The following is a 21,765-nucleotide window of genomic DNA, read 5'->3' as shown; positions in this document are numbered from 1 at the left end:
TTTGTCCCCTGGGCCATGCGGATGTATGCGAGGGTTTTGAGTAGGGGTCTGACTGGGTCACACCTGGGCGTTTCCAAAGATGGCTGGGACTGTAGGGATAGACCTGCAAGGGCCGAGGGGGCTGGTGGCCCTGGCGGCAGAGGCCTGGGCCAGGCAGGGGCAGGGAACAGAGGTCACATAACCTGTCCCCCCCAACTCCCAGCCCGCCGTGCGCTAACAGCCGGGGTCATGCAGGCCCCTGTGTGACCGGGGCACGTGGGCCAGAGCAGGCCTTAGCGACACCTCTGTGCCCGCTGTGCACGTCCTTGCCCCAGCCCTCGTGACTGGGTCCCCCGCACGCGTGTCCTGGGTCCTGCCTGGGCTGGTGCACACGCGCAACCAGCGTGTGCCCCCGACCCGCACGCACTCCGTGGCTCCTCGGTGAACCCCGCACCCCGGTAGGAGAGTGCGGTGTGCGCGCCCATGGCAGGTGGCACGCCGGGCTTTAGGGGCTCCAGCCGGCAACCCCCGCCGCCGCCGCGCGTCCCTCCGCTGCGGGGTCCGCGCGCCCGCGCCCTCCCCGCCGCTGCCCGCGTCCCCATTAATCACGCAGCGCTGACGGCGCCGATCTGCGCGCGGGCGGCGTGACGGGGACGGTGACGGCGGGTGACGGAGCGGGCAATCGGCGGGCGCCCATCGGCCCATCTTATCGCGCCGGCCCAGCCGCCGCCCGCCGCGCGCCGCCCATTGATCGCGCCGGGCCGGGGCCGGGGGTCAGCGCGGGCCGGGCCGGCCTGACAGCCGCATCCATCGCCGCCCAGACGCGCGCTGATGGCGGCACGGGCGGCGCGGCCCGGCCATTAATCACTGCGCCTGCCGCCGAGTGACGGGGAGGGGCGACGGGGCCAGCCGGGCCGACAGCCAGCCCCCGCAGCCGGCCCACCCCTTCCCCGGCCCCCCCACCCCCGGCCCCGCTGCACGGCTGTCCCTGCACCCTGGGCTGCCCAGTCACCCTGCGCCGGCCTCCCGCAGGTCCCCGGGGACCAGCCATCCCGGGATGGTTGGGAGGGGGAGGCGTGGTGAGGGCCCAGCAGGTGGGCCCAGGTGGATGGACCCCGGTCTGCTACCTGGCTGGACGGTTTCCCAGACACCATAAGGTAGGGTTGACCTGGTTAAGCGGTTGTCACTACTTGGCTGGTACAAGGGGGCAGCCATTTCTCCACTCCTGCTGCTCCCACCTTGGCTGGTCCTCGCTCAGGAGTTGGGGAGCCCAAGGGGCCCAGTGAGGAGCAGCATATTGTTTCTGGAAGTTGTGGACACCGAGGGAAAAGTGTGTGCCCTGACCGGCTCTCTGCTCCGGAGCTTGTTTGTCCCTGAGCAGGGACTGGTCCTTCTGGGTTTAACAGAAGGGTCCACCCACCTGGGATTTCTAGGCCTTTTCAAGGCGGCGGCCTGAGATGGGGAGGGATGGAGCCTAGCCAGCTTCTGCCTCCTGTTGGACACACTGTGACCTTCTTTTTTCCCAGGAGGGACAGGGATTGGGAGCTCCCTGAATTTTACTATTTGGAGTGACTGAGGCAAACACACACCACCTCACCATGTCCCCATACCCATCATCCACTGGGATAGACTGCCCCCATCTTCTGGAGGAAGAAACCAAAGCTCAGAGGACCAGAAGGACCAAAGGCCTCATCAGGACCAAGGGCCAAACCCAATCAAAACCACATCCCTGTGTGCCATGTCCCCAGAACCCGTTTGCTCCTGTCTCCCACCTGTTGCCTGTCTGGGACCCCTCAAGCAGTTGCTGCTCAGGTGTGACCAGCTGACATCCCAGGGCTGGCCATGGCAGGCACGGAGAACCACCGGGTGACCGGTGTTTGCGATTTTCCTGGCAGAAGCCTGCTGACGCTGATGTCAGAAATGGAGGCCAACAGGTAGTCCGTCCCCACTGTTGTGCAGCTGTTTTATTAGAAAAACGTTGAGGAGTGTTTGCTAACCAAGATGTCCCTTTCTGGTGCGACACCAGCATCTATCTATTTGGTTCTAAAAACACAGTATCCTATGAACCAATCTAGGGAGGGCACCCTAAGAGGTGTGATGGTATTTGGGAAGGTATTTGGGCTGAGGAGGAGGAGGACAAGCGGTTTTCCCAGCGAGGGCTGGGGACATTGTCTTTCAGGAGCCCTTCTGGTGTTCACATAGCATCTCCAGGACCATTAGCACAGGACGGGGAGCTGGGATTTACATGCAAACACTCCTTCCCCTCAGCCACCCAATTGGCTTGCTGGGAGGCCCCCAGACCAGAGCTTAGAATACCAGCCTCTTCTAGGACCAGCCCCCACCCTGACTCACTTTAATATTACCACAATTTTTCACTCTGGAGCTGAAATCGTGCAAAAAATGGGGCTGCTGTAATTGTTGTTAGATTGTGTGTCAGCCTGATAAGATGTAACAAATATTTTCCTCCCCACCAGGGTCTGTTTCCCTCTTGGTAATGGATGGAGAAACTTCTCATAGTCCGCGAGGGATCGGTCGTAAAAACTTCGCCTGGAAGATTAATGTAATAATCACAGGCCTTGCTGGAAAAAATAGGAGGAAAATTAAAATAATCCAACCTTTCTACCTATCCAGAACCATCTCCCTTACTGGAGCAGATGAGTGAGGTGGGCCGGCTCCTGGGTACCGCCAAGGTCAAGATCCCAGAGGGCTGTGACCACACCCCTCCCCCCATCCCTCCTCACTTGGACTGACTCTAGGACCTAATAGGTCTTGCCACACCTTAGGTGTCATTCTTCTTTTCTACCATAGTTTGGGTTGGGAGGCCAGAGGCCAGAGGCACAGGCACAAAGACAGAAGATCTGGGTAGCCTGGGGAAGGCTGCAGTGCTCAGCCCTGATTTCAGGAAGCGTCCCACCATCTCCCGACTGGACCCGGTCTCCCCTCACTCCCAAGTCCCCCCACAAGGCTCCCATGCGGGCACCTCCCTCGGGGTCCAGGCCCACAGAAGATCCACTCTGATCACACAGCTTAGCTGGGGCCTTCCTGGTGATGAGTGTGGTCAGGAGACCCTTGGGGAGCTAGACAGACACCCATGTCAGCTCTCCTGCCTGGAGTGTTCTAGACATGCTCAGGTGGCTATCACTCATGGAACAACAGTTATGCCTGCCCCACAAGGCCATCAGGGCTGACTAGGATTAAAGCCCTGACTGGATCAAGATACCCATCTTGGTGGGTCCCCTTCTCCTGTCCTCTGGTGGGCAGAAAGCCAATACTGAGCCTTCACTGAGGCATCGCTTCTGTGGCTAAGCCAGCTGACGAGAACTGGCCGGGGAAGGGGCAGAAAGCTGTGTTCTCCCTACCGGGTGAGATGTCCCACTGTGGCATCTGTCCGTCAGGGCTGCTGATGCCCCTTCCTCTCAAAGGGCTAAAAGCCCCACTCAGTGGACTAATATGTCAAAGGAACACAGGAGCTAACCGGAAGAGCTCTCAAGGGTCGAAGCCGAACCAATCAGAGTGACAGAACAGATATAACATAGTACCAGATTATAACCCCAATTATATGATAAATATCCCGGATTCATCTGGATACAAGTGATTCAGTAAGTACACAAATGGAAGCGAATGGGGAGACCAGTTACCTCCTGTGCAGGATGCCACATAATTTATCCGGATGTCCAGCTCTCAGGAGCCTGGGTGGCTCAGTCGGTTAAGCGTCTGCCTTCAGCTCAGGTCATGATTTCAGGGTCATGGGATTGAGCTCAGCGGGGTGTCTTCTTCTCCCTCTACCCCTCCCCTCTTGTCATGCATGCATGCTCTCTCTCTCAATAAATCTTAAAAAAAAAAAAAAAAAAAAGCGGGAGATGGAGCACTACTCCTCAGCCTTATAATGTGGGCTGTGTTTAGTGACTCTTTCAAGAGAGGACACTACGGAGCGCGCATATGACCACAGCCAGGTGACTGCGGCCAACCATCGACAGGGGAAGGTCACGCCAACACACACCCTTGGTGTGGTGTGATGGCAATGGCACTGCATTGCCACCAAGAACCCAAAACCCCGAAAGTGCGTAAGGGACACATCAAACCAACTGCACTGTGGGATATCCGACAGGATGTCCAACATGCACGCTGCTCTCCATTAAGGTAGTGAAAACAAGGAGCGTTTAAGGAACTGTCCAAGCCAAGAGCAAATGAAGGAGGTATAATGGCGACATGTACCATGGCATCCTGGGCAGGATCCCGGGCCAGAGGAGGCTGTTCCGGAACCCAGGAAGGGTGAGCGGGGTACAACATAAGAACACTGGCTCCCTCCCTGGGACGAGGAGCCATCCGGCCCTGCAGGATGTTAACATTAAGGAAAGTGGTGATGGGGGGCTGGGAGCTCCCTGTTCTACCTTCACAACAACTCGGGGCCTCTAAAACTGTGCTAAAGAGCAAAGTCTATTTGTAAGAAAAAATTACGAGAGGCAGGTCATCAAAATAACCTCGATTTATTAGAAAACCTGCCAGGTGAGGCAGGGTTCCTTCAAACCAACCGCAGAAGTTAAGGATAATTTAAAAAGCAATCCTTTCCACACCGAGCAGGTGCTGCCCATCACGGCTGAAGGGGACAGCCCGCGCACAGAGCCAGCCTCCTGCTCGCAGGTGGCACCCAGCCAGGCATGCCCGGAGTTTCTTGCAGAACACCCAGGCCGTCTCACTTCATGTACTTATCCTGCTGGTCAGCCAGGATTTTGGCCGAGGACTTGGCATCATAGAAGAGCTCGCTGATCTCCTCGACGTGCTCTTTCTCGATACTGTCCTTCCCATTGATCTTGGCCAGCAAGTTGGCTGGGGTCAGCAGCTGCACTGAGTACCTAGAGTGATGGGGGCCAAGGGCAGAGGTGAGACAGGGCCACAGGTGGGAGCCCTCTCACCACACCCACAGGACCTGCCACGGTGACTCCATGAGAGGAAAGAAGTCACCAGCACAACACATCCTAGCCCCTAAATCTCTGTCGGCCTCAAAGTCCCCCATAACTGCAGTAACAGCACTGCTCTTCCAGGAGACTGCAGGAGCTCTGGCCGGCTCAGCCGGTAAAACGTGCAGCTCTCGATCCCAGCATTATGAGTTTGAGCCCCGTATAGCTGGTAGAGATTGCTTAAAAACAAAATCTTTCTGGGATGCCTGGGTGGCTCAGTTGGCTAAGCGTCTCTTGATGTCAGCTCAGGTCTTGATCTCAGGGTCATGAGCTCGAGCCCTATGTTGGGCTCCATACTGGGCATGGAGCCTACTTAGAAAAGTAAATAAAATAAATCTTTTTTTAAAAAAGGAGGGGGAGTCACAGACTGTGGGCACACAGGTGCAGGCCAGGAATGCTAAGGCCCAGACCCAGCACACAGCAGGCAAATGAACACACAGCCAACTAAAAGCATGTTCCCCACACGAAGGCACGAAACACTGGGAGTTCTCAGAGCACCCCTCCACCCAAATGAAATGGCTTGCAGTTCTGCTTCAACCTTGGAGCAACCAACAGACTCAAAGGAAAACAGAACTAGGAACTGGTTAGGGGCTGGGAGGTCACGGTTTCAGAAGCACTAAGACAGACATCCTGCAGGCAGTGGGCTTTGGACCACTGGTGAACAGTTAGGAGAGCAATCTGTGTCGACACTCGTCCTTCCCCCTCATCTGCACCCCCTCCCTGCCCCCCCACAGCCTGGAGAAGAGCCCCAGGGGAGAGGCCAAGCAGGGCCTGGCTGATGAGCTGTATGCCTTGGACCCTGATCTCTGGGTCGTCCGTCACCTGCACCAAGGAAGCTAGCAAGCTCTCCACACAGGGGAGCATCCGCTGCAGGACAAGGGGACCCAACCCGTTACTCTAGCTCTATGAGCAACTTCACCGGAATATTCTGCATTCGAAATCACAGTGCCCAGGACAAGCCCCATCAGAGCAGTGAGGACAGACGTGGTCCTATGCCCTGAGAGAGGGACCTGCCTTTATGTCGCAGAATGCGGTCCCTGGCGGCCCCCCCAGGGCCCCTGGGCAGACCCCAGCAGGTAGGAGGCAGGTGGGGAGCAGCTCCAGGCAGATGCGCTCACCTCAGAGTCGTCTTTGTACCGATCTCCCCCAGGTGGTTCAGAGCCTCCTCGCTGATGTTGATTCCTTCTGTCTGGGCTCGGATTTTAATGATCTTTTGGAGGAGAAAGACTATGATCAACAGCAACCGGCCTCAAGTGCTCCCTTTTCTCACGTGCTTTAAATGCGACCTTCTCCCATATGTCTTGTCCCGCACCACCAATGCCAAAGAGGCCCAAACCTCTGGAGGGGGAGAGAGCTGGCCTTCACCTGGGGCTGCTGGCCTGGCACACCTCGGGGCGCAAGCCACCCCACAGCCCTTGTGAAGAGTTCACAGCTGGGGCTGGCACTGCCTAGACGGCGGCTGGTACCCCAAGGAGGTGTGCACCAGGGGGCTCAGCTCCTGTCTCTCCATCCTCCCTGATGCAGTCCCAGGATCTGGAGAACACAGGCCCCTCGGAAACCTGCCTCCCTCCAGGGCTCTAACCTTCCTCCCCAGGGTGGGCACCACCACCTATATGAGCACTCAGGCAGGAAGAGACATTTTTTATTTGCTTGATAAATACAATGGTTAAATAAATCAAAAAAGTTACTTTTAAAGATTTACCAGCCCTCATAACATCACTGGGAGATATCTAATCTCTCACAGAAAGGCTGACGCCCGCTGTGGTGTGAGGATCCTGGGGAAGCTGGAGGGGAGGCGGGCCGGCGGCGGGGCGGCGGTAACACACGCGGCCCCGGGATCCTGCGGGCGCGCCGGTGCTGAGTGATAAGGGGCAGCTGGGATAATGATGTTGTGTGTTGGGGAGCTGAGATAACTCGAGGACTTCGAGCCTCATATAATACAGGAATTTTTCACTTTGGCAGCTTCGTAAACAAGATATCAAGAAGCCCTTGTTTAAATTAAAGCCATAAAAACAGCCGAGGTAGAGGCATAGGAAATGGGAAAGACTGAGCCCTCGGTTAAAGCCTTGCAAGGGGCAGAGAGGGAGGGGCGGTTTAGGAGCGGGACTCCTCACACCCGGCCTGTGGCTCTGGGGCAGAGACCTGCTGGCAGCTCAGCGCCTGGGAACTCCGGTGAGGGCACCTTGCAGGTCAGCTGCCGTGATTGGGAAAAGTCGTGCTCCTGAGCAAAGCCGGGTCCCAAAGAACTGGACCAGGCCAGGGGCCGCGCAAGCCAGGGAAGGTGGCCTGTCTGCTGCCGGCTGCTGGTGCCACCAAGGCAGAGGGCAGATAGTCATAGGGAGGTTTCATTCGGTCCAAAGAGACTCCAAACTTAGACTTCTGTATGAAACGTCCCAATTTCTAAACGTTGGCAACTTGTTTGAGTCATTCACAATCACAGCACTGGCTACACAGAACTCATTCAGCCAGTGGGCTGCTGGCATCTGACCTCCAGCGAAAGACTCTGTTGTGCGTGAGGAGCTCCACCATCTAGGGGATAAAGCTAAATGCCGCTTAGAAGAGGAAAGTTACAGGATGGGTGTAAGGATCGCGCAGAACGGAGCAGAATGAGGGATCCCTGCTTCTGACTCCAGCTGCAGGAGGCCTGTGACCACGACAGCCAGAGCCAGGCAGGTTTGGGCTCTAACAGAAAAGGGCTTTTCCCTGACAGCTGGGGATTAACGAAGCCTCCTGGTCCTGCCAAGAAAAATGTCCCGGGGCGGGGGCAGGGGGGCGGCCTTCAGAAACTCTAGGGAGATGCAAATACTGAATCAGGAAGCCTTCAGTATTACTGAGGGGAGTACATTCAGTGATACTGAAGGGGAGAGCTTCAGCCCAGAGCATCTGGCCTTCAGCAAGTTGTACAGCATTCAAAGTCGGGCTTCAGGAATGTCAGGGCTGCTCGAGAGAGAGAGAGAGAGAGAGAGAGCGAGCAGGTCAGAGCAATCCCAAGAGCTTCTGCTTCAGACTGCTCAGAAACGGACAGTTCATAAATTAGATCTTTAATCATTTAATAACCTGCAGGGATAGTTTATGAGGGTGTCGGTACTGATGGCAGAGTACACAAGTTATATTTACTTTGTTTCTTTAAAAACCTACCCAGGCTAAGTAAAAATGCTGAGGTTATACCTTGAACCCACCAGAACAAAGCAATGTGCGTCCTGGCAGCTGGTCTGACCTCTGCTCACTCAAGAGAAAGCCTGAAGAGGCCCTCCTGACTCCGCCAAGAAGGGAACCAGCCCAGGAGCCAGAGGCACAGCACGGAACATTCCAGGACAGCTCCGACCCAGTATTCCAGGGTTGAATGGAGGCAACAAAGGTGAACTGGCTCTGCGCGGGGTCCCAGCTCCGCAGCTTATCTGTGACCACAGGACCCTTGCTGTTCGGGAGCCTCAAAGCCTGCTTACTGGGAGCTGCTGTAAGGCCCCCAGAGGGTGACAGTGAAAACCTATAAGCCATTAGTAGCTGTAATAACTGCACTGGGACAAAGGACCGCCAGCCCAGTCCCCTCCCTCAGTTACTGTCACTTAGTCCTCATAACAACCTGGAAAAGAGAAAGCAGACCTTCTGGAGGATCAAGAAGGCCAAGGATCACAAAGGTGCGCCAATGGCTAAAGTCACTCGGCCACGAAGCACCTCGAGCAGGTGGGGCTGCCTCTCCTGGCAGGATAACACGGGGCTCTTGTCCCCACAGTAAGGATTGGGGCGGCGATCAACTTTTCCTTTGCTTCTGCCTCGGCTTCTGTTCAGCGAATGCCTTGCCTTCCATCCAGTTTTCACCCAGGAGCCGGAGACCACAATCTGGTGACGGGGCCCCAGTCATGGACACTCCGTCCCAAACGTGCCCGCGGCCACGCTGCACTACTACCACTCTGGCGGTCTCCAGCTCCCTATATCACCATGGCACTTGGCAGGTGCTGGTCAACAAACGTCCAAGGGGCCAGGCTGGGGGGCCACAGTGAGCAGGGGGGCCACCAAGGAGTGCCTAGGAGAGGCCCTCAGAGCTCCAAAAGGAAAGGCCCTGCAGACAAACTGCCACAGGGAGTCCCCCCCACAAATTAGCTATTTCTAGCAGGTGGGAGCTGGTGGCGCAGTGATGAAGAACATGGACTTCCGGACCAGGCAGCCTGGGCCCCAGTTTGTCAGTCCTGTCACTTACTGGCCATTGATAAGCTTTACAAACTTGGGCAGACAAGTGGGCCTCGGTGTCTGCATCCTCATCTTTAAGAATGACAGTGATAACAGCTCTCCCAACTCACAGGTACTGGGGATCGAATGGAATCCTGCTGGCTAAGTGTGTCCACAGGCCCAGCATGACATCCAACAAAGAGGGCCTGCACTCTGTGAGAGGCGAGGGTGCCGGCAGGGCCCGCTGAGACATTAGTGCAGCCCTGGTCCACCTGGTCTGTGGCCACATGGAGCCCACAGTGAGAGACCCGTGCCGGCAGCGAGACCCTCCGGCACAAGGACGGGCAGGGCAACAGCATGGCAGTGCTGCCCCAGGGGACACCAACCCAGGGCACAACCCACTGCTGGGCATGTGGCCTGGGCTCTGCACCCAGGACTTGCCACTCAGGGACTGAGCCATCCACAGGAAGAGTGGGGATCCAGGACTACCTGGCAGTACCAGGAAGGGGAGTAGAAATCAAACTGTAAAGCACCTGGGCACATGGTACTCCAAATCCAGATCAAGCAAGAGACGAACCCTATGGGGAAAGCTGGGACAGAGCCCTTTTGGGGTAAGGCCTGACCACAGACACCTGTCATCTCCCACCCTCAGGCCTAACACAAATTTAGATCACAGAGAATTCTGAGCATATGCTCTGTGTCAGGTATACCTCCTTCAGCCTCTTATAGGTTGGTTTTGGGACTACCACTTCCAGATGCCCCTCTAAGCTGGGACCCTGTGTCACCATCATCTCTATGGCCTCCACAGCCCCCAGGAAACCCACCACTAATCACACTGGTTGCAGCAGACAGGCTCTCACCCTGCTCCAGGTTCTGTGCCCTGTCGGAGCCAGCCTGCTGTGGGTCCTGGTGGGATGGAGCACTTGGCTTTGCCTACTCAGCAGACAAGCCCTGTGATCACTAAATCATATCTTACTGCCTCTGTCCTACAGCTGGTGGCCTCCCTAATGGCTGTCATCAAGCTGATTTTTTCACAGTCCCTTTCCTGAAGTTTCTCAGAATGGCTAGAGTAGCAAAGACAAGGGCAAGGACCCACAGATGGCTAAGGTTTTGGGACACCTGAGACACAGTCTCAGCCCACCCATCTTCCAGATGGGAGGACTGAAGCCCCGGAGTACTGCAATTTGCCTAAGGCCAGCAGCTAAGTGCCAGGACGGTGGCGGGAGCCAGGTCTGCTGCATGCAGACCTTTCTGCAGACCATCGGGGAATGCTAGGAGCAGATGAGGGGGGAAGAGAGAAGGGCTGAAAGGGAGCCTCACCTGTTTCATTTCCTGTGGGGTGTACAGCATGGTCCGGATGATCATCACACGGTCCAGAAGGTCAAGGGGGATGCCATGAGGAGAGGTGATGTCCTCAGTACCCCTGCAAGGGCCAGAATGATCACATCACCCAGGCCTCTCTGAGACCAGAAACGAGACTGGAGACATAGCTGAGGTACTCACCATGACAAGGTAGGCAATTCACATCCTCAGTCGACCCATGACCATAGAGTGAACCAACTAACATTCAGATGGCACCAATAGCAACTTCATTATTGTAGCAAATATCAAAACAACAGGAAATTGGGGAAAGAGGGAAAAAAGGCCACCTAAAATCCTATTTAAAATACTCATATAGGGGCGCCTGGGTGGCTCAGTGGGTTAAGCCTCTGCCTTGGGCTCAGGTCATGATCTCTGGGTCCTGGGATCGAGCCCCGCATCGGGCTCTCTGCTCAGCGGGGAGCCTTCTTCCCCTCCCCCCGCCTGCCTCTCTGCCTACTTGTGATCTCTGTCTGTCGAATAAATAAATAAAATCTTAAAAATAAATAAATAAAAGTCTTATAGATATTTACCAAATTTTCATAGAGATGCCCTTATTAAGTCACATTAAGTGTGTAGTTTTTGGTTTTTTGTTTTGCTTTTGTCCATGTTGCTTCAGTCTTAATAACCCATAAAGGGGGCACCTGGGTAGCTCAGTCAGTTAAGTATCTGCCTTGGGCTCAAGCTGTGATCCCAGGGTCCTGGGATCGAACCCCATATCCCCACATTGGACTCCCTGCTCCCTAGAGAGTCTGCTTCTCCCCTCTGCCTCTGCCCCTCCCAACTGCTCGTGCGTGCACATGCTCTCTCTCACTATCGCTCAAATAAAATCTTAAAAATATATAAATAAATAACCTATCGAGTATTTTCTGTAACCCAAACCATTGGGCATTTAGGTAGTTTCCAACTGTTGCCATTATTAATGATGTCTGATAAAAAATTTCATGCATACAGCCATGAACATTTCCTCAGCAACTCTGAGTGCCTGCTATAATCCTGCATACGTCTGAAAGAATCCGCGGCTACACGAGTAATCTGATCTCAGTGCACTGTAGCTGGCACCGGGTATGCTAATTCTTAAGGATTTTGCTGCTTTAAGGGTTTAGAAAAAGAAAGGGTGACACTTTGTTTGAATTTACATTTCCTTGATTACTAATGAATCATTTCAATGTTTCCCTTATATCCATTAATTATTTTCTTTCTTTTTGGGAACTGTCTAATCATATACTTTGTGCCTGTTTTTCTCTCGAATCCTTAGCCAAGTCATAAGAAGGGTGGCCCAGGAGGGAGCCCTTCCAACCTAAGAGGCCACGAAACACCAGCTACTCAAGAGGACATGTGCCGAGCAGAGCTGGCAGCACATGAGGCCAGCTTCAGCCGCTGTGTCTGAAGCCCAATACACTAAGGCGCGCCTGTCCCAGCCTCCGGGAGTCATGGCGGCAGCCACTCGATGTCAGCACTGACTCTAGCATTCCTGAACTTATCCCAGACTGCACAGTCTACCATCGTAACTCATCAGTAGAACACAGAACAAGGCAGGTCTTTTGGGTTTAGTTGTTAATATTATCAGAATATTCAGTTTCAGATATAAGTGAGCTTTCAAGAAATATAACTTCAGTAAAGAAATCTAGCTGATGAAATTTTAGCCAGTGAGTTGAAGTGTAAATGTATACTATCACAGGCCTAAAACGCTTGGAGGCACACGACAACAGCGTGCTAAGTGAAAGAAGCCCGTCATAAGAGGGCAGATGTTGCAGGATTCCTCTGGGGGAATAGCGAGCAAAAGAAAATTCATAGGCACAGAGTACAGTGAAGGTTACTGAGGACTTGGGAAAGGGGAAGCCTGGACTCACTGCTTAACAGGTACAGTGTTTGCAGAGACAGGAACATTTTCAAGACAGGTGTATACTTAAAAAGAACTCAAACTGCAAATTCCATTACAGAAATTTTCCCAAAATAATAACAATTCAAAGGAAGAATAAAACGCTTAAAATAAAAACATTTAATGAGTAATTGTTACATCTAACATGAAAAAACAATTAAGACCTTTAAAAATAAACAGGGAAATAGACTAGTAGTAAATATAAACTTCAGAGAAAACAAATCTCACCCATCAAAAAATATTTCCAAAATAACAAGGAAGAATTATAAAGATTAAATTCTATCATGATTCAACTCTCAGTGTTTGGGAGGCTTACGATCTTCACATTCAACTTCGTATTCAAAATAACCTTTGAAAATGACAATTGATTTTCAGGTATCTAATTCTGTTTAGGTGGCAAGTTTGGTTTTTTTAAGTTCTACTCGGAATTTCTCTGGAGAATTCTTTACAAGATCTCAACTATGCCATGTTAAATATCCCAAACTCTGTAACACTCATGGTAAATCATCTTCGATTCAGTTGTAATAACAAAAATAAAAAGTCTAAAGGAAAAAAGGTTAAGGGTCTGCCTGTGGGTCAGGTCATGATCCTGGGGTCCTGGGGTGCTGGGCTCAAGTCTCACAACAGGCTCCCTGCTCAGCAGGGAGTCTGCCCCCCCCCCAATAAATAAATAAAATCTTTAAAAAAAAAGAAAAGAAAATTCTTAAAAAGAAGAAGAAAAGGTTAGAAGAAAAATGAAGTACATCTAATCAAATGTCAAAATCTCTCATGGGGGCTTGAACCATGGCAGACAAGTGGAGCAGCAGCAAACCACCAGCACCGCAGAGCAGTCCCTGGGTCTCCACGAGCAGTCCCTGGATCTCTCCCTGGTTCTGCCTGCAGAACAAGGTCACCGCGCATCTAGAAATGTATCAGCCTGGATGAGTGAACTTTTGGGAAGATGAGAAGCAACACAGAGCTTTGAGACAGATTATATGCTTCTCATCAACATTTAAATGTGGTATTAAGAGATGTGGGAGAGACTGTGACTACCACAGAAATTAATGAGGACACATGCGAAGAGATAGGTGAATCAACAAAATGGAATACTGCAATGCTCTTTGTCCAGGCAGATGGTGTTGCACAAGCTGCCCCTCCACTGAAAGTTGGCTGGAACAAAGAATTTATCGTGCAGGGGACACAGGAGAGTTTGTAATGATTGCCTCCTTAAGTACAGAAGACACTCAAAAGAGAAAACTGCATAAATTTTTATATTAAGAACCAAGGATTCTTCTACTCCTGAAATGAGCTGATTTGCAGATAACCTACAAATTCTTTTTTTTTTATTAGAGAGAGGGAGAGAGAGTGCACGAAGAGAGAGCACAAGCAGGGGGAGCAGCAGAGGGAGAGGGAAAAGCAGACTGTCCACTGAGCAGGGAGCCTGATGGGGGGCTTGATCCTAGGACCCTGGGTTCATGACCCAAGCCGAAGGCAGACACTCAACGAACTGAGCCACCCAGGTGCCTTAACCTACAAATTCTTAAGCTAAAGGGCATCTTCATTTTTCTCCAACCTTCCCAATAAAGTCATTCACCAAGACTCTTTTTCTGGAGCTTATCTGCTCCAGTTTTTTTTTTTTTTTTTTTAGATAATTTCTGATTTTCTTATTAAATTTAATTTGATATTCCCCTTTTTATGCAAGAAAAAAAAAAACAAGAAAAAGAAAAAATTCTCGTGGTTTTGAATACACAAAACTAAAAATTTAAACAAAAAGTTCCACTTAAAGAGTGCCAAGCAAGGGGACACCTGGGTGGCTCAGTTGGTTGGACAACTGCCTTCGGCTCAGGTCATGATCCCGGACTCCCGGGATCAAGTCCCGCATCGGGCTCCCAACTCCACAGGGAGTCTGCTTCTCTCTCTGACCTCCTCGCTCATGTTCTCTCTCACTGTCTCTCTCTCAAATAAACAAATAAATAAAAATCTTTAAAAAAAAAAAAAAAAAAAAAAGAGTGCCAAGCAGGGCGCCTAGGGTGGCTCAGTTGGTTCAGCCTCTGCCTTCGGCTCAGGTCATGACCTCAGGGTCCTGGGATTGAGCCCCACATTGGGCTCTCTGCTCAGTGACAGCCTGCTTCTCTGCCTACTTGTGCTCTCTCTCTGTCAAACAAATAAGAAAAATCTTTGAGAAAAAAAAAAAAAAAAGAGCACCAAGCATTCTTCAGGAATTAAAGCTGAAACATTTGTCCAAGCTTTGAATATTAGGTACAAAGTTTCTTTTAGGAAACATATTAGTAAAAAATGGTTTCTGGGATTCTTTTCTGCAAAAGTCCCACATAAGGGTCTGTCACATCACTTGCTAAGTGGGCGAGGGAATGGAAGCCCCTCTCTACCAGTGCTGCCTGCATGGGTGGTGAGCCCAGAAGGAGCTCTCGTTGCAGAGCCCTCACTGCCTAATGAGGCTGCCGTAATTGTCATATCACCAATAATAAACTGTAATAATTACATTTTGGTTAAAACTGCAGATTCGTTCTTGTACCCAGAGGCTCCTTTCCAGCTCTGGTGTCAGCCCAACAGGCCATTTGACAATTGCTCAGACTGTGTTAATGTCTTGCCTCTTCCATAGATGCAGTTTTGTGCTTCGACGTCACAGGCCTAATTCTCCTGGGAATCCAACATGGCCTCCCTGCAGAACAAGGTCACCGCGTATCTAGAAATGCATCCTACAGCTACACCTACCGGTCCAAAGGGCTGACTCATCTGTGAATGCCTCTATCTTACTACTACAACTCAGGGCTCACCTGCTGACACTTTGGACATTGTAGACCAATTAATTTTTGTAGGGGCTGCTCCTGTGCATTGTACAAGATATTCAGCAGCCCCTCTGGCCTCAACCCACCAGAAGCCAGCAGCATCCAAAGTCATGACAAGTCAGAGTATCGCCAGCTGAGAATCACTGCCTGACTGCTTCTTTATATAACTCTGTGGCTGCAGGAACACAGACACCACAAAGCTTTTCTGATGACAGGAGACACAGTGGACCTGGGCAGAGAGCTAAGAAGGAAACCATTTGCTTTTCTGAGGAGGCTGCCAGGGAGATTCAGTGACGAACAAGTGGTCCCGAGACAGCCAGACATCTACATGCAAAGGAATGAAGCTGGACACACTTCTTATACTACACACAAAACTGACACAAATAATCATTAACCTAAATGTAAGGGCTAAAACTACAGAACTCGTAGAGGAGATCACAGATCTAAATATCTGTGATATTTAAAAGGTTTCTCAGATATGAGACCAAAACACACAAGCACCCAAAGAAATAACAGGAAAACTGGACTGCATCAAAACATGAAAAAACTGAAAAAACCACCCACAGGATGGGAGGATATATTTGCAAATCATACACCTACTACAGGTCTAGTATCCAGAATACACAAAGAATTCGCTAATAAAAAGACAACCCGAAAAAAAAAAAAAAAGACAACCCGAACAACAACAAAAAATGGGCAAATGATAATAACAGACAATTCTCCCAAGAAGATATGCAAATGGCTGAAAACACATGAAAAGATACTCAAACTCAACAGCCAGATGCCAGTCAAAACTACAGTGGGTTACCACATCACACCGCTTGGAAGGCCAGACTGTAAAAGACTGGTGTAAAGGCCAGACTGTAAAAGACTAAGTGTCATCTAGGATGTGGAGAAAGCGACCCCTCAGGCACTGCTGGCGAGAAGAGTGAAGCCACTGTGGAGAATTGTCCGGCTGTTCCTTGAAAGGTTAAAAGGAGTTCCCATCTAACCCAGTAATTCTACTGATAGGTATGTCCCCCCCAAAAATTAAAAACACAGTCTACATAAAAAGTTGTACACAGATGTTCAGGCAAGAGTATTCATAACAGCCACAGAGAGAAACAACCCAATCACCCAACGTCCATCAACTAAGAAAATAGTCAATGTACGACTAAACGTTCCATTTTGGAATACTACGTAGCCTTAAAAACCCACAAAGGCTGACACGGGTTATGACACGGATGGACCTTGAAAACACTATGCTCCATGAAAGAAGCCAGGCACCAAAGAGCACAGGATGTGCGGAGCTGTTTATATGAACTGTCTGGGGAAGGCAAATGCATAGAGAAACTAGATGAATGGTTGCTGGGGGCTGTGGGGAGGGAGCGTGGGGGAAACCAGCTGGGGGTGAGGTGTGGCAGCAGGATCACTGTTGATGGATGAAGGATTTCTTTCTGGCGTGACAAAAATGTTCTAAAATGGATAGTGGTGATGTCTGGGTAACTTTGTGACTAAACAAAAAAAACTCTGAACTGTACACTTTAGATGGGTGAATAATAGGGTATGTGAATTCTATATCCATTAAGCTGTTTTCTTCAAATGTATCATCTTCTGACTCAGAACACATTGAGTGGAGACCACACTGTTTCTTAAGTTTTGCTCTTTGGTGCAACACTGTGACTTGTGGAGAGAAACTCCTGCAGACTCCTTAACCCCAGGAGCTATTCCCCACAGGAGAAGACGACCTCCCAAGTCTGGGGAGCTGGGACCAAGGCTGGGCTCTCATTTAATGGCTGAGGGTCCTGGCACAGAAGGGCCTTCTTAGGGCGGCAAGGGAGGGCGCCCAGGAGTGCCCAGGAGGAGCCTGAGGCCTCAAGGTGCTCCTGCAGGAATAGCCTCCCTCTCTCCTGTGCACAAGGAAACAAGACCTAGAGGAAGAGGGGGCAATTTGCACTTTCACAGACCTGCACCAGCTCAACCCCCCTCCATCCCCCACACCATCAAGAAACAGTGCAGGAGAACCGGGGCGGCAGGAAATTTGGAGTCAGCCGACCCTCAGACTTGTGGCCCATTCACGTCACCTCCTGTGTGACCTTATTTCCACCTCCCTGGAAATAAGGTCACCTGCCTACAGAATCGTCAGGATGCTTGAGATTACATGGGGTAACCTATGTAGAGTGCTGTGGACCGTTTTGGGCATAGAGAAAGCCCTCAGTTACAGAGAACTCCCTCCCTCCTCTTCCCTTTTCTTTCGAGCTCTGAAGGTCAGATACAGTTTTGAAGGGCAAGGAAGGTCAACAGTTCCCTCCAGAAGTAAAGTCTATCGGGAAGCAAGTCAGATGTTGCCCAAACTATGCCAATATTCCAGAAATGTCATCACTTCACATCTTGTTGGGAGCATTGGCTCTGAAGTCCAACACCTTAGATTCAAATCCCAGCCTTATTGCTGAGCTGTATGACCTTGGCCAAGTCCCGCATCATGGTGGAGCCTCAGTATCCTCATCTGAACAGTGAGAACACCAATGCCTTCCTCAGTAAGTTGAGATGTGACCAGCAGTGTGCACAGAAGGTGCAAAGAATGGGGCGCCTGGGTGGCTCAGTGGGTGAAAGCCTCTGCCTTCAGCTCAGGTCATGATCCCAGGGTTCTGGGATCAAGCCCCGAATTGGGCTCTCTGCTCAGCAGGGAGCTGGATCCCTCCGCCCCCTTCATCTGCCTGCTATTCTGCCTGCTTGTGATCTCTGTCAAATAAATAAATACAATCTTAAAAAAAAAAAAGGTGCAAAGAAGGACCAACTCAGTATATGCTGGCTCTTATTTCTACTGTTGCTAACTGCACATCACTCTCAGCACTACAACAAAATCCCTACCTGCTCCAGGGCTTTGCACCAAAACCCTCATCTAGAGCAGATGCCCCGATCCTGGTTGCTTCAACAGAACTGCAGAAAGTGCCACACTCTGAGCACCTTCCTCCCACTGGGGTGACTGCAGTCTGGCAGCCGTGGGCAGCCAGAGCCCCCAGTAGCCCTCAGTGAACTCTGTCTGGGGATGCTGGGGTCACGTTTCCCAGGTTTCGGGCGGACCAGAGCTCCATCCCCTCTGAGCATGTCCTAAGTTGAGAACCACCTTCCTGGGTACTTTGTCCTGGGTGGGACGGGTCTGAGAGAAGGTACTCTGAGTCCTAAGAGTCTGCTCCTGTCAGAAGATGCCAGGCTCCATGGGCATCTGCTGGGCTGGGTGATGTGTGAGAGAGAGGAGCCTGTTAGCAGACCTCCCCAGCAGGGGGTGCCATCGGCCCAGGCTAAGCCTTTCATTAACTCCAGACTGAAGCCGGGCCGGACCAAAGCAAGCACAAGTCCAGCAAAGCTCTAGGGTCTATGCGACAGGGGTGCCAGGCTCGCGAGGCACCAGGCCACAAACCAGGATTCCAGAGGCTGCCCAGGCAGCCAGCTCCTCTCACCAACGGCTGGCCTGGCCCTGGAACAAGCTGCCTTCTCCCCAAGAATGCAGAAAACACCTGGGATGATGGTCTTGTCAAGACACCAATACAGGAATTCAAAGAGTGACTACAAGCTGCTTCCACAGGAACTTGAACCATGTAAGCAAATCCTAATTCTCTGCCAGAGCAATCACCTGAGAGGTAAGCTGCCCCTGAGCCAGCAGCACAGCTCTGGAACAATTAATGGAAACAAAGCCCTGTCAAGAGCCAGCTAAAGTCCTGGATACAACCCACCATCATTCAGAGGCCAGTCTAGGTGAATCAGCAATTTGGGTTCCTAACTTGGTCTGACTCCAGCTCTGTGCTGAAATACCCATGGGCCTTAGGGTCTCTTTCTAGATTCCTACCACCCCTACTGCCAGGAGCACCCAGTGTAGAATAGGGCTCTGTTCTCCACTGCTCCCTGGCAGGCTTGAAAAGGGCTTCTCGCCACCCCGCTTCATGCCCCAGCACTGTCGGGACCAGGCCCCAGCATTCAAACAGGAGCACAAAAAATCAGAAGAGTGAGAAAACAACCAAGGACGGGGCCCTTGAGAGCTCGGAAGATAGTGTGTTGTCTGAGGCTCACCTGCTCGTTTGCAGAGTACTCAGGAGAAAAAGAATCTCAAGAAAGTCCTCTGACCTTGAGCATCATGCAGGCATGGGCCTTCCAGGCCTCAATATCTACCCTTCCCGAAGGCAGGCCTAAGGGGGGTACTAGTGGGGGAAGGGGCAGGCACCAGTGTGGCTCCAGGAAAGTCTGGGACAGAAAATCCTGGTTTTGTTACTGCTTTCATTATCAGAAGGCTCCAGGTCCTCAGCCGATCTTTATGACCAGGAGTTATTCTGCCATTGTTTCTTCATCTAAAACACAAAGCCACGAATACTTACCCCCCACAGCTAATATGAGGACAGAAATTCATATACGTAAGGTCACTCTAGACCAGCCTATCTGACCTTGCCTTTGCTCATTCCAACGGAATGACCAAATCACACCACAATGTTAACCCCAGAAACCATGCAGGAGGCCCTCATATTTAGTTAACAGGTGACTGTTGCCTTTGGTGGCCATGATGGAATGTGACTGATGCATGAACTGCCTGTGAAGACAAGCCACTTTGGCGGGTTGCTCTCAGAATGAACATGATCTCCCTTCACCTCCATCCTGACCCATGACATTATGGGTTGAAAGTGATCCCAGAGGAAAACATGAATCCAGATGGAAGGCGGAAAAGCCCCACAGCCAGCAGGGAGCCACCCTACCTGATGACACAGTTGCCTCGGTTGGATGCAAAGATGACGATGGGGGCGATAGAAGATTCCAGGGCCCGGTGCAGGTAGGTGAAGCACTCGATGTCCAACATGTGGACCTCATCGACAAAGAGTACACCTGGAACCAGCTCAGCGATGCCCTGATCAATGTACTTATTCACCACCTTGTTAATTTCCCCTCGAAGTTTGTCTAGGAGACAGTAAGAAGACACAGGCAAGGTCAGGTGGGGAAGCAGTCACCTCTTCTCCTCTTCCCCCAGCCCAATTGATCCGAAGCCAAGTTTGGGGCCCACTTAACTGCTAACTATATGACCCCAGGCAGGTTACATACTCACTTCAGTATCATGATCTGAAAATGGGGATAATCACCACGGAGAAGTCACAGAACTGGCAGCCTCCTTTGCCAACAGGTTCTGTTAAGCCCTCAAATGGCTTTTACAGTTTTGCGTGTCTTCGCAGAGGCGTGCATCCCCTGGTCACTCTGCACTTTGCCTTATTACTCACACCCACCCACCCAGGGCCCTGCCACATCCCAGAGACAAGAAGTTGGGGAGCCCTGCGTGAAATGAGTTTTTCTATGTAAATTGTCCTATTCTGCACTCAGCTAGGACAAAGCTTAGGTTAATTAACTTTCAATCAAGTGCCTAGATAGAGGAATCAGGTGCGCACAGAATCCTTTCCGGAAAGCAGCCTGTGAGGAATGCAGGTTTATTTTTTTTTTTAATTTGACAGAGATCACAAGCAGGCAGAGAGAGAGGAAGGGAAGCAGGCCCCCTGCTGAGCAGAGAGCCCGATATGGGACTCAATCCCAGGACCCTGAGATCATGACCCGAGCCAAAGGCTGTGGCTTAACCCACTGAGCCACCCATGCACCCCGAGGAATGCAGGTTTTGAGGAAAGGTCCAACCTCAGAGCTCTAGAGGGATGGTTGTCTCAAGAGTTACAGCTAAGGTCACCGTTCGCGTTCTCCGAGCCGGCCCCTGCACTTCCACGAGAGGGAGCTGCTCCCAAACACAGAGCACAAGGACCTGCTGCTGCATCTCCCACAACCAGGAGGCTGGGATGCACAAAAGAGGAGGTCATGGTGGAAACACAGAAACTGCTCTTGGCAACTCTACTAGAAAGGTCTCAGATCACGCCACTGCCTCACATGGAACAGACAACAGAGGCTTTAATGTCTCACATTTTAAAGTGACAGAGCTATAGGTGGGGCTTCGAAAAAAGACAGATGTAGCCATTGGGAAGAGAAGCAGGGTACACTCAAGGCCCACAAGGAAGCAGCAACATTCCTGCCAGACTCTGGGAGGTGCCCAGGTGGCTGAGCCAGGCAGGCTGCGAGCGGCCTTGCAGCTGCAGGGTGAGGGAACCTAGGACTGAGTCCGTGGGGCTTACTGTGCTTGGGAGTGCCTGGCAGGAACCATCCTGCACAGCCGGAGTGACACCATCCCCGTTTCCAAGACCTCGAAGGGACCAGAGATTGCGACAGCCTCCATCTTCAAAGAAGAGAGCAAGGATACTGAATGCACTTAAGAGGGTGTGCCAGCATCCAGGCCAGATGGCACACGGTATGCTCTACCGAGAGCAGCCTAAAGCAGCCGCAGACTGCAAGGGGGAACTCAGGCTCCGAATGACAAGGGAGAAAGAACCGGTCCCAAGGCATTTCCTCAGGCCCGGAAAAGCCTTACACGGTACATCAGAATCCAGGGCCCTAGGTTCTGGTTTTTGCTCACAGGCCTTGCTATTTCTCTTACCTGTGATTTCTGTCTTCTTCGGCTTCATTAGCTGGCCCATCATAGACAGGATGTCTTGTCCCCCCTGCAAAACAGAAGATTCACAGAGTCAGTTCTGCTTTCTGAGGCAGCTGCAGAAGTTTTACTGCCACCATCAATGTCACCGGACACGGG

The 21,765-nt window shown here is 51.6% G+C and overlaps 1 protein-coding gene and 1 long non-coding RNA gene across 2 annotated transcripts in view; one reads left to right on the top strand and one right to left on the bottom strand.

Annotated features, from left to right (window-relative positions):
• The first annotated feature begins 828 nt into the window (after positions 1-828).
• Positions 829-2,584, top strand: LOC131825805 (uncharacterized). Its single transcript, XR_009351314.1, has 3 exons — positions 829-1,136; positions 1,506-1,913; positions 2,454-2,584. It is a non-coding gene; the product is annotated as an uncharacterized LOC131825805 (long non-coding RNA).
• Positions 2,585-4,450: 1,866 nt separating this feature from the next.
• Positions 4,451-21,765, bottom strand: part of RUVBL1 (RuvB like AAA ATPase 1) — a 44,229-nt gene continuing 26,914 nt past the window's right edge. Inside the window, exons 7-11 of the mRNA XM_059161908.1 lie at positions 21,613-21,676; positions 19,853-20,051; positions 10,425-10,527; positions 6,056-6,147; positions 4,451-4,832 (exon numbers count right to left, since the gene is read on the bottom strand). Coding sequence (XP_059017891.1) covers positions 4,673-4,832; positions 6,056-6,147; positions 10,425-10,527; positions 19,853-20,051; positions 21,613-21,676 — 618 coding nt within the window. The 3' untranslated portion in view covers positions 4,451-4,672. The remainder of the gene's footprint in view (positions 4,833-6,055; positions 6,148-10,424; positions 10,528-19,852; positions 20,052-21,612; positions 21,677-21,765) is intronic.

This window comes from Mustela lutreola, chromosome 2 (assembly GCF_030435805.1).
Source record: "Mustela lutreola isolate mMusLut2 chromosome 2, mMusLut2.pri, whole genome shotgun sequence".
Classification (NCBI taxonomy): domain Eukaryota; kingdom Metazoa; phylum Chordata; class Mammalia; order Carnivora; family Mustelidae; genus Mustela; species Mustela lutreola.
Note: the sequence above shows the minus strand (reverse complement) of the source record. Positions and strands in the feature narration are given on the sequence as shown.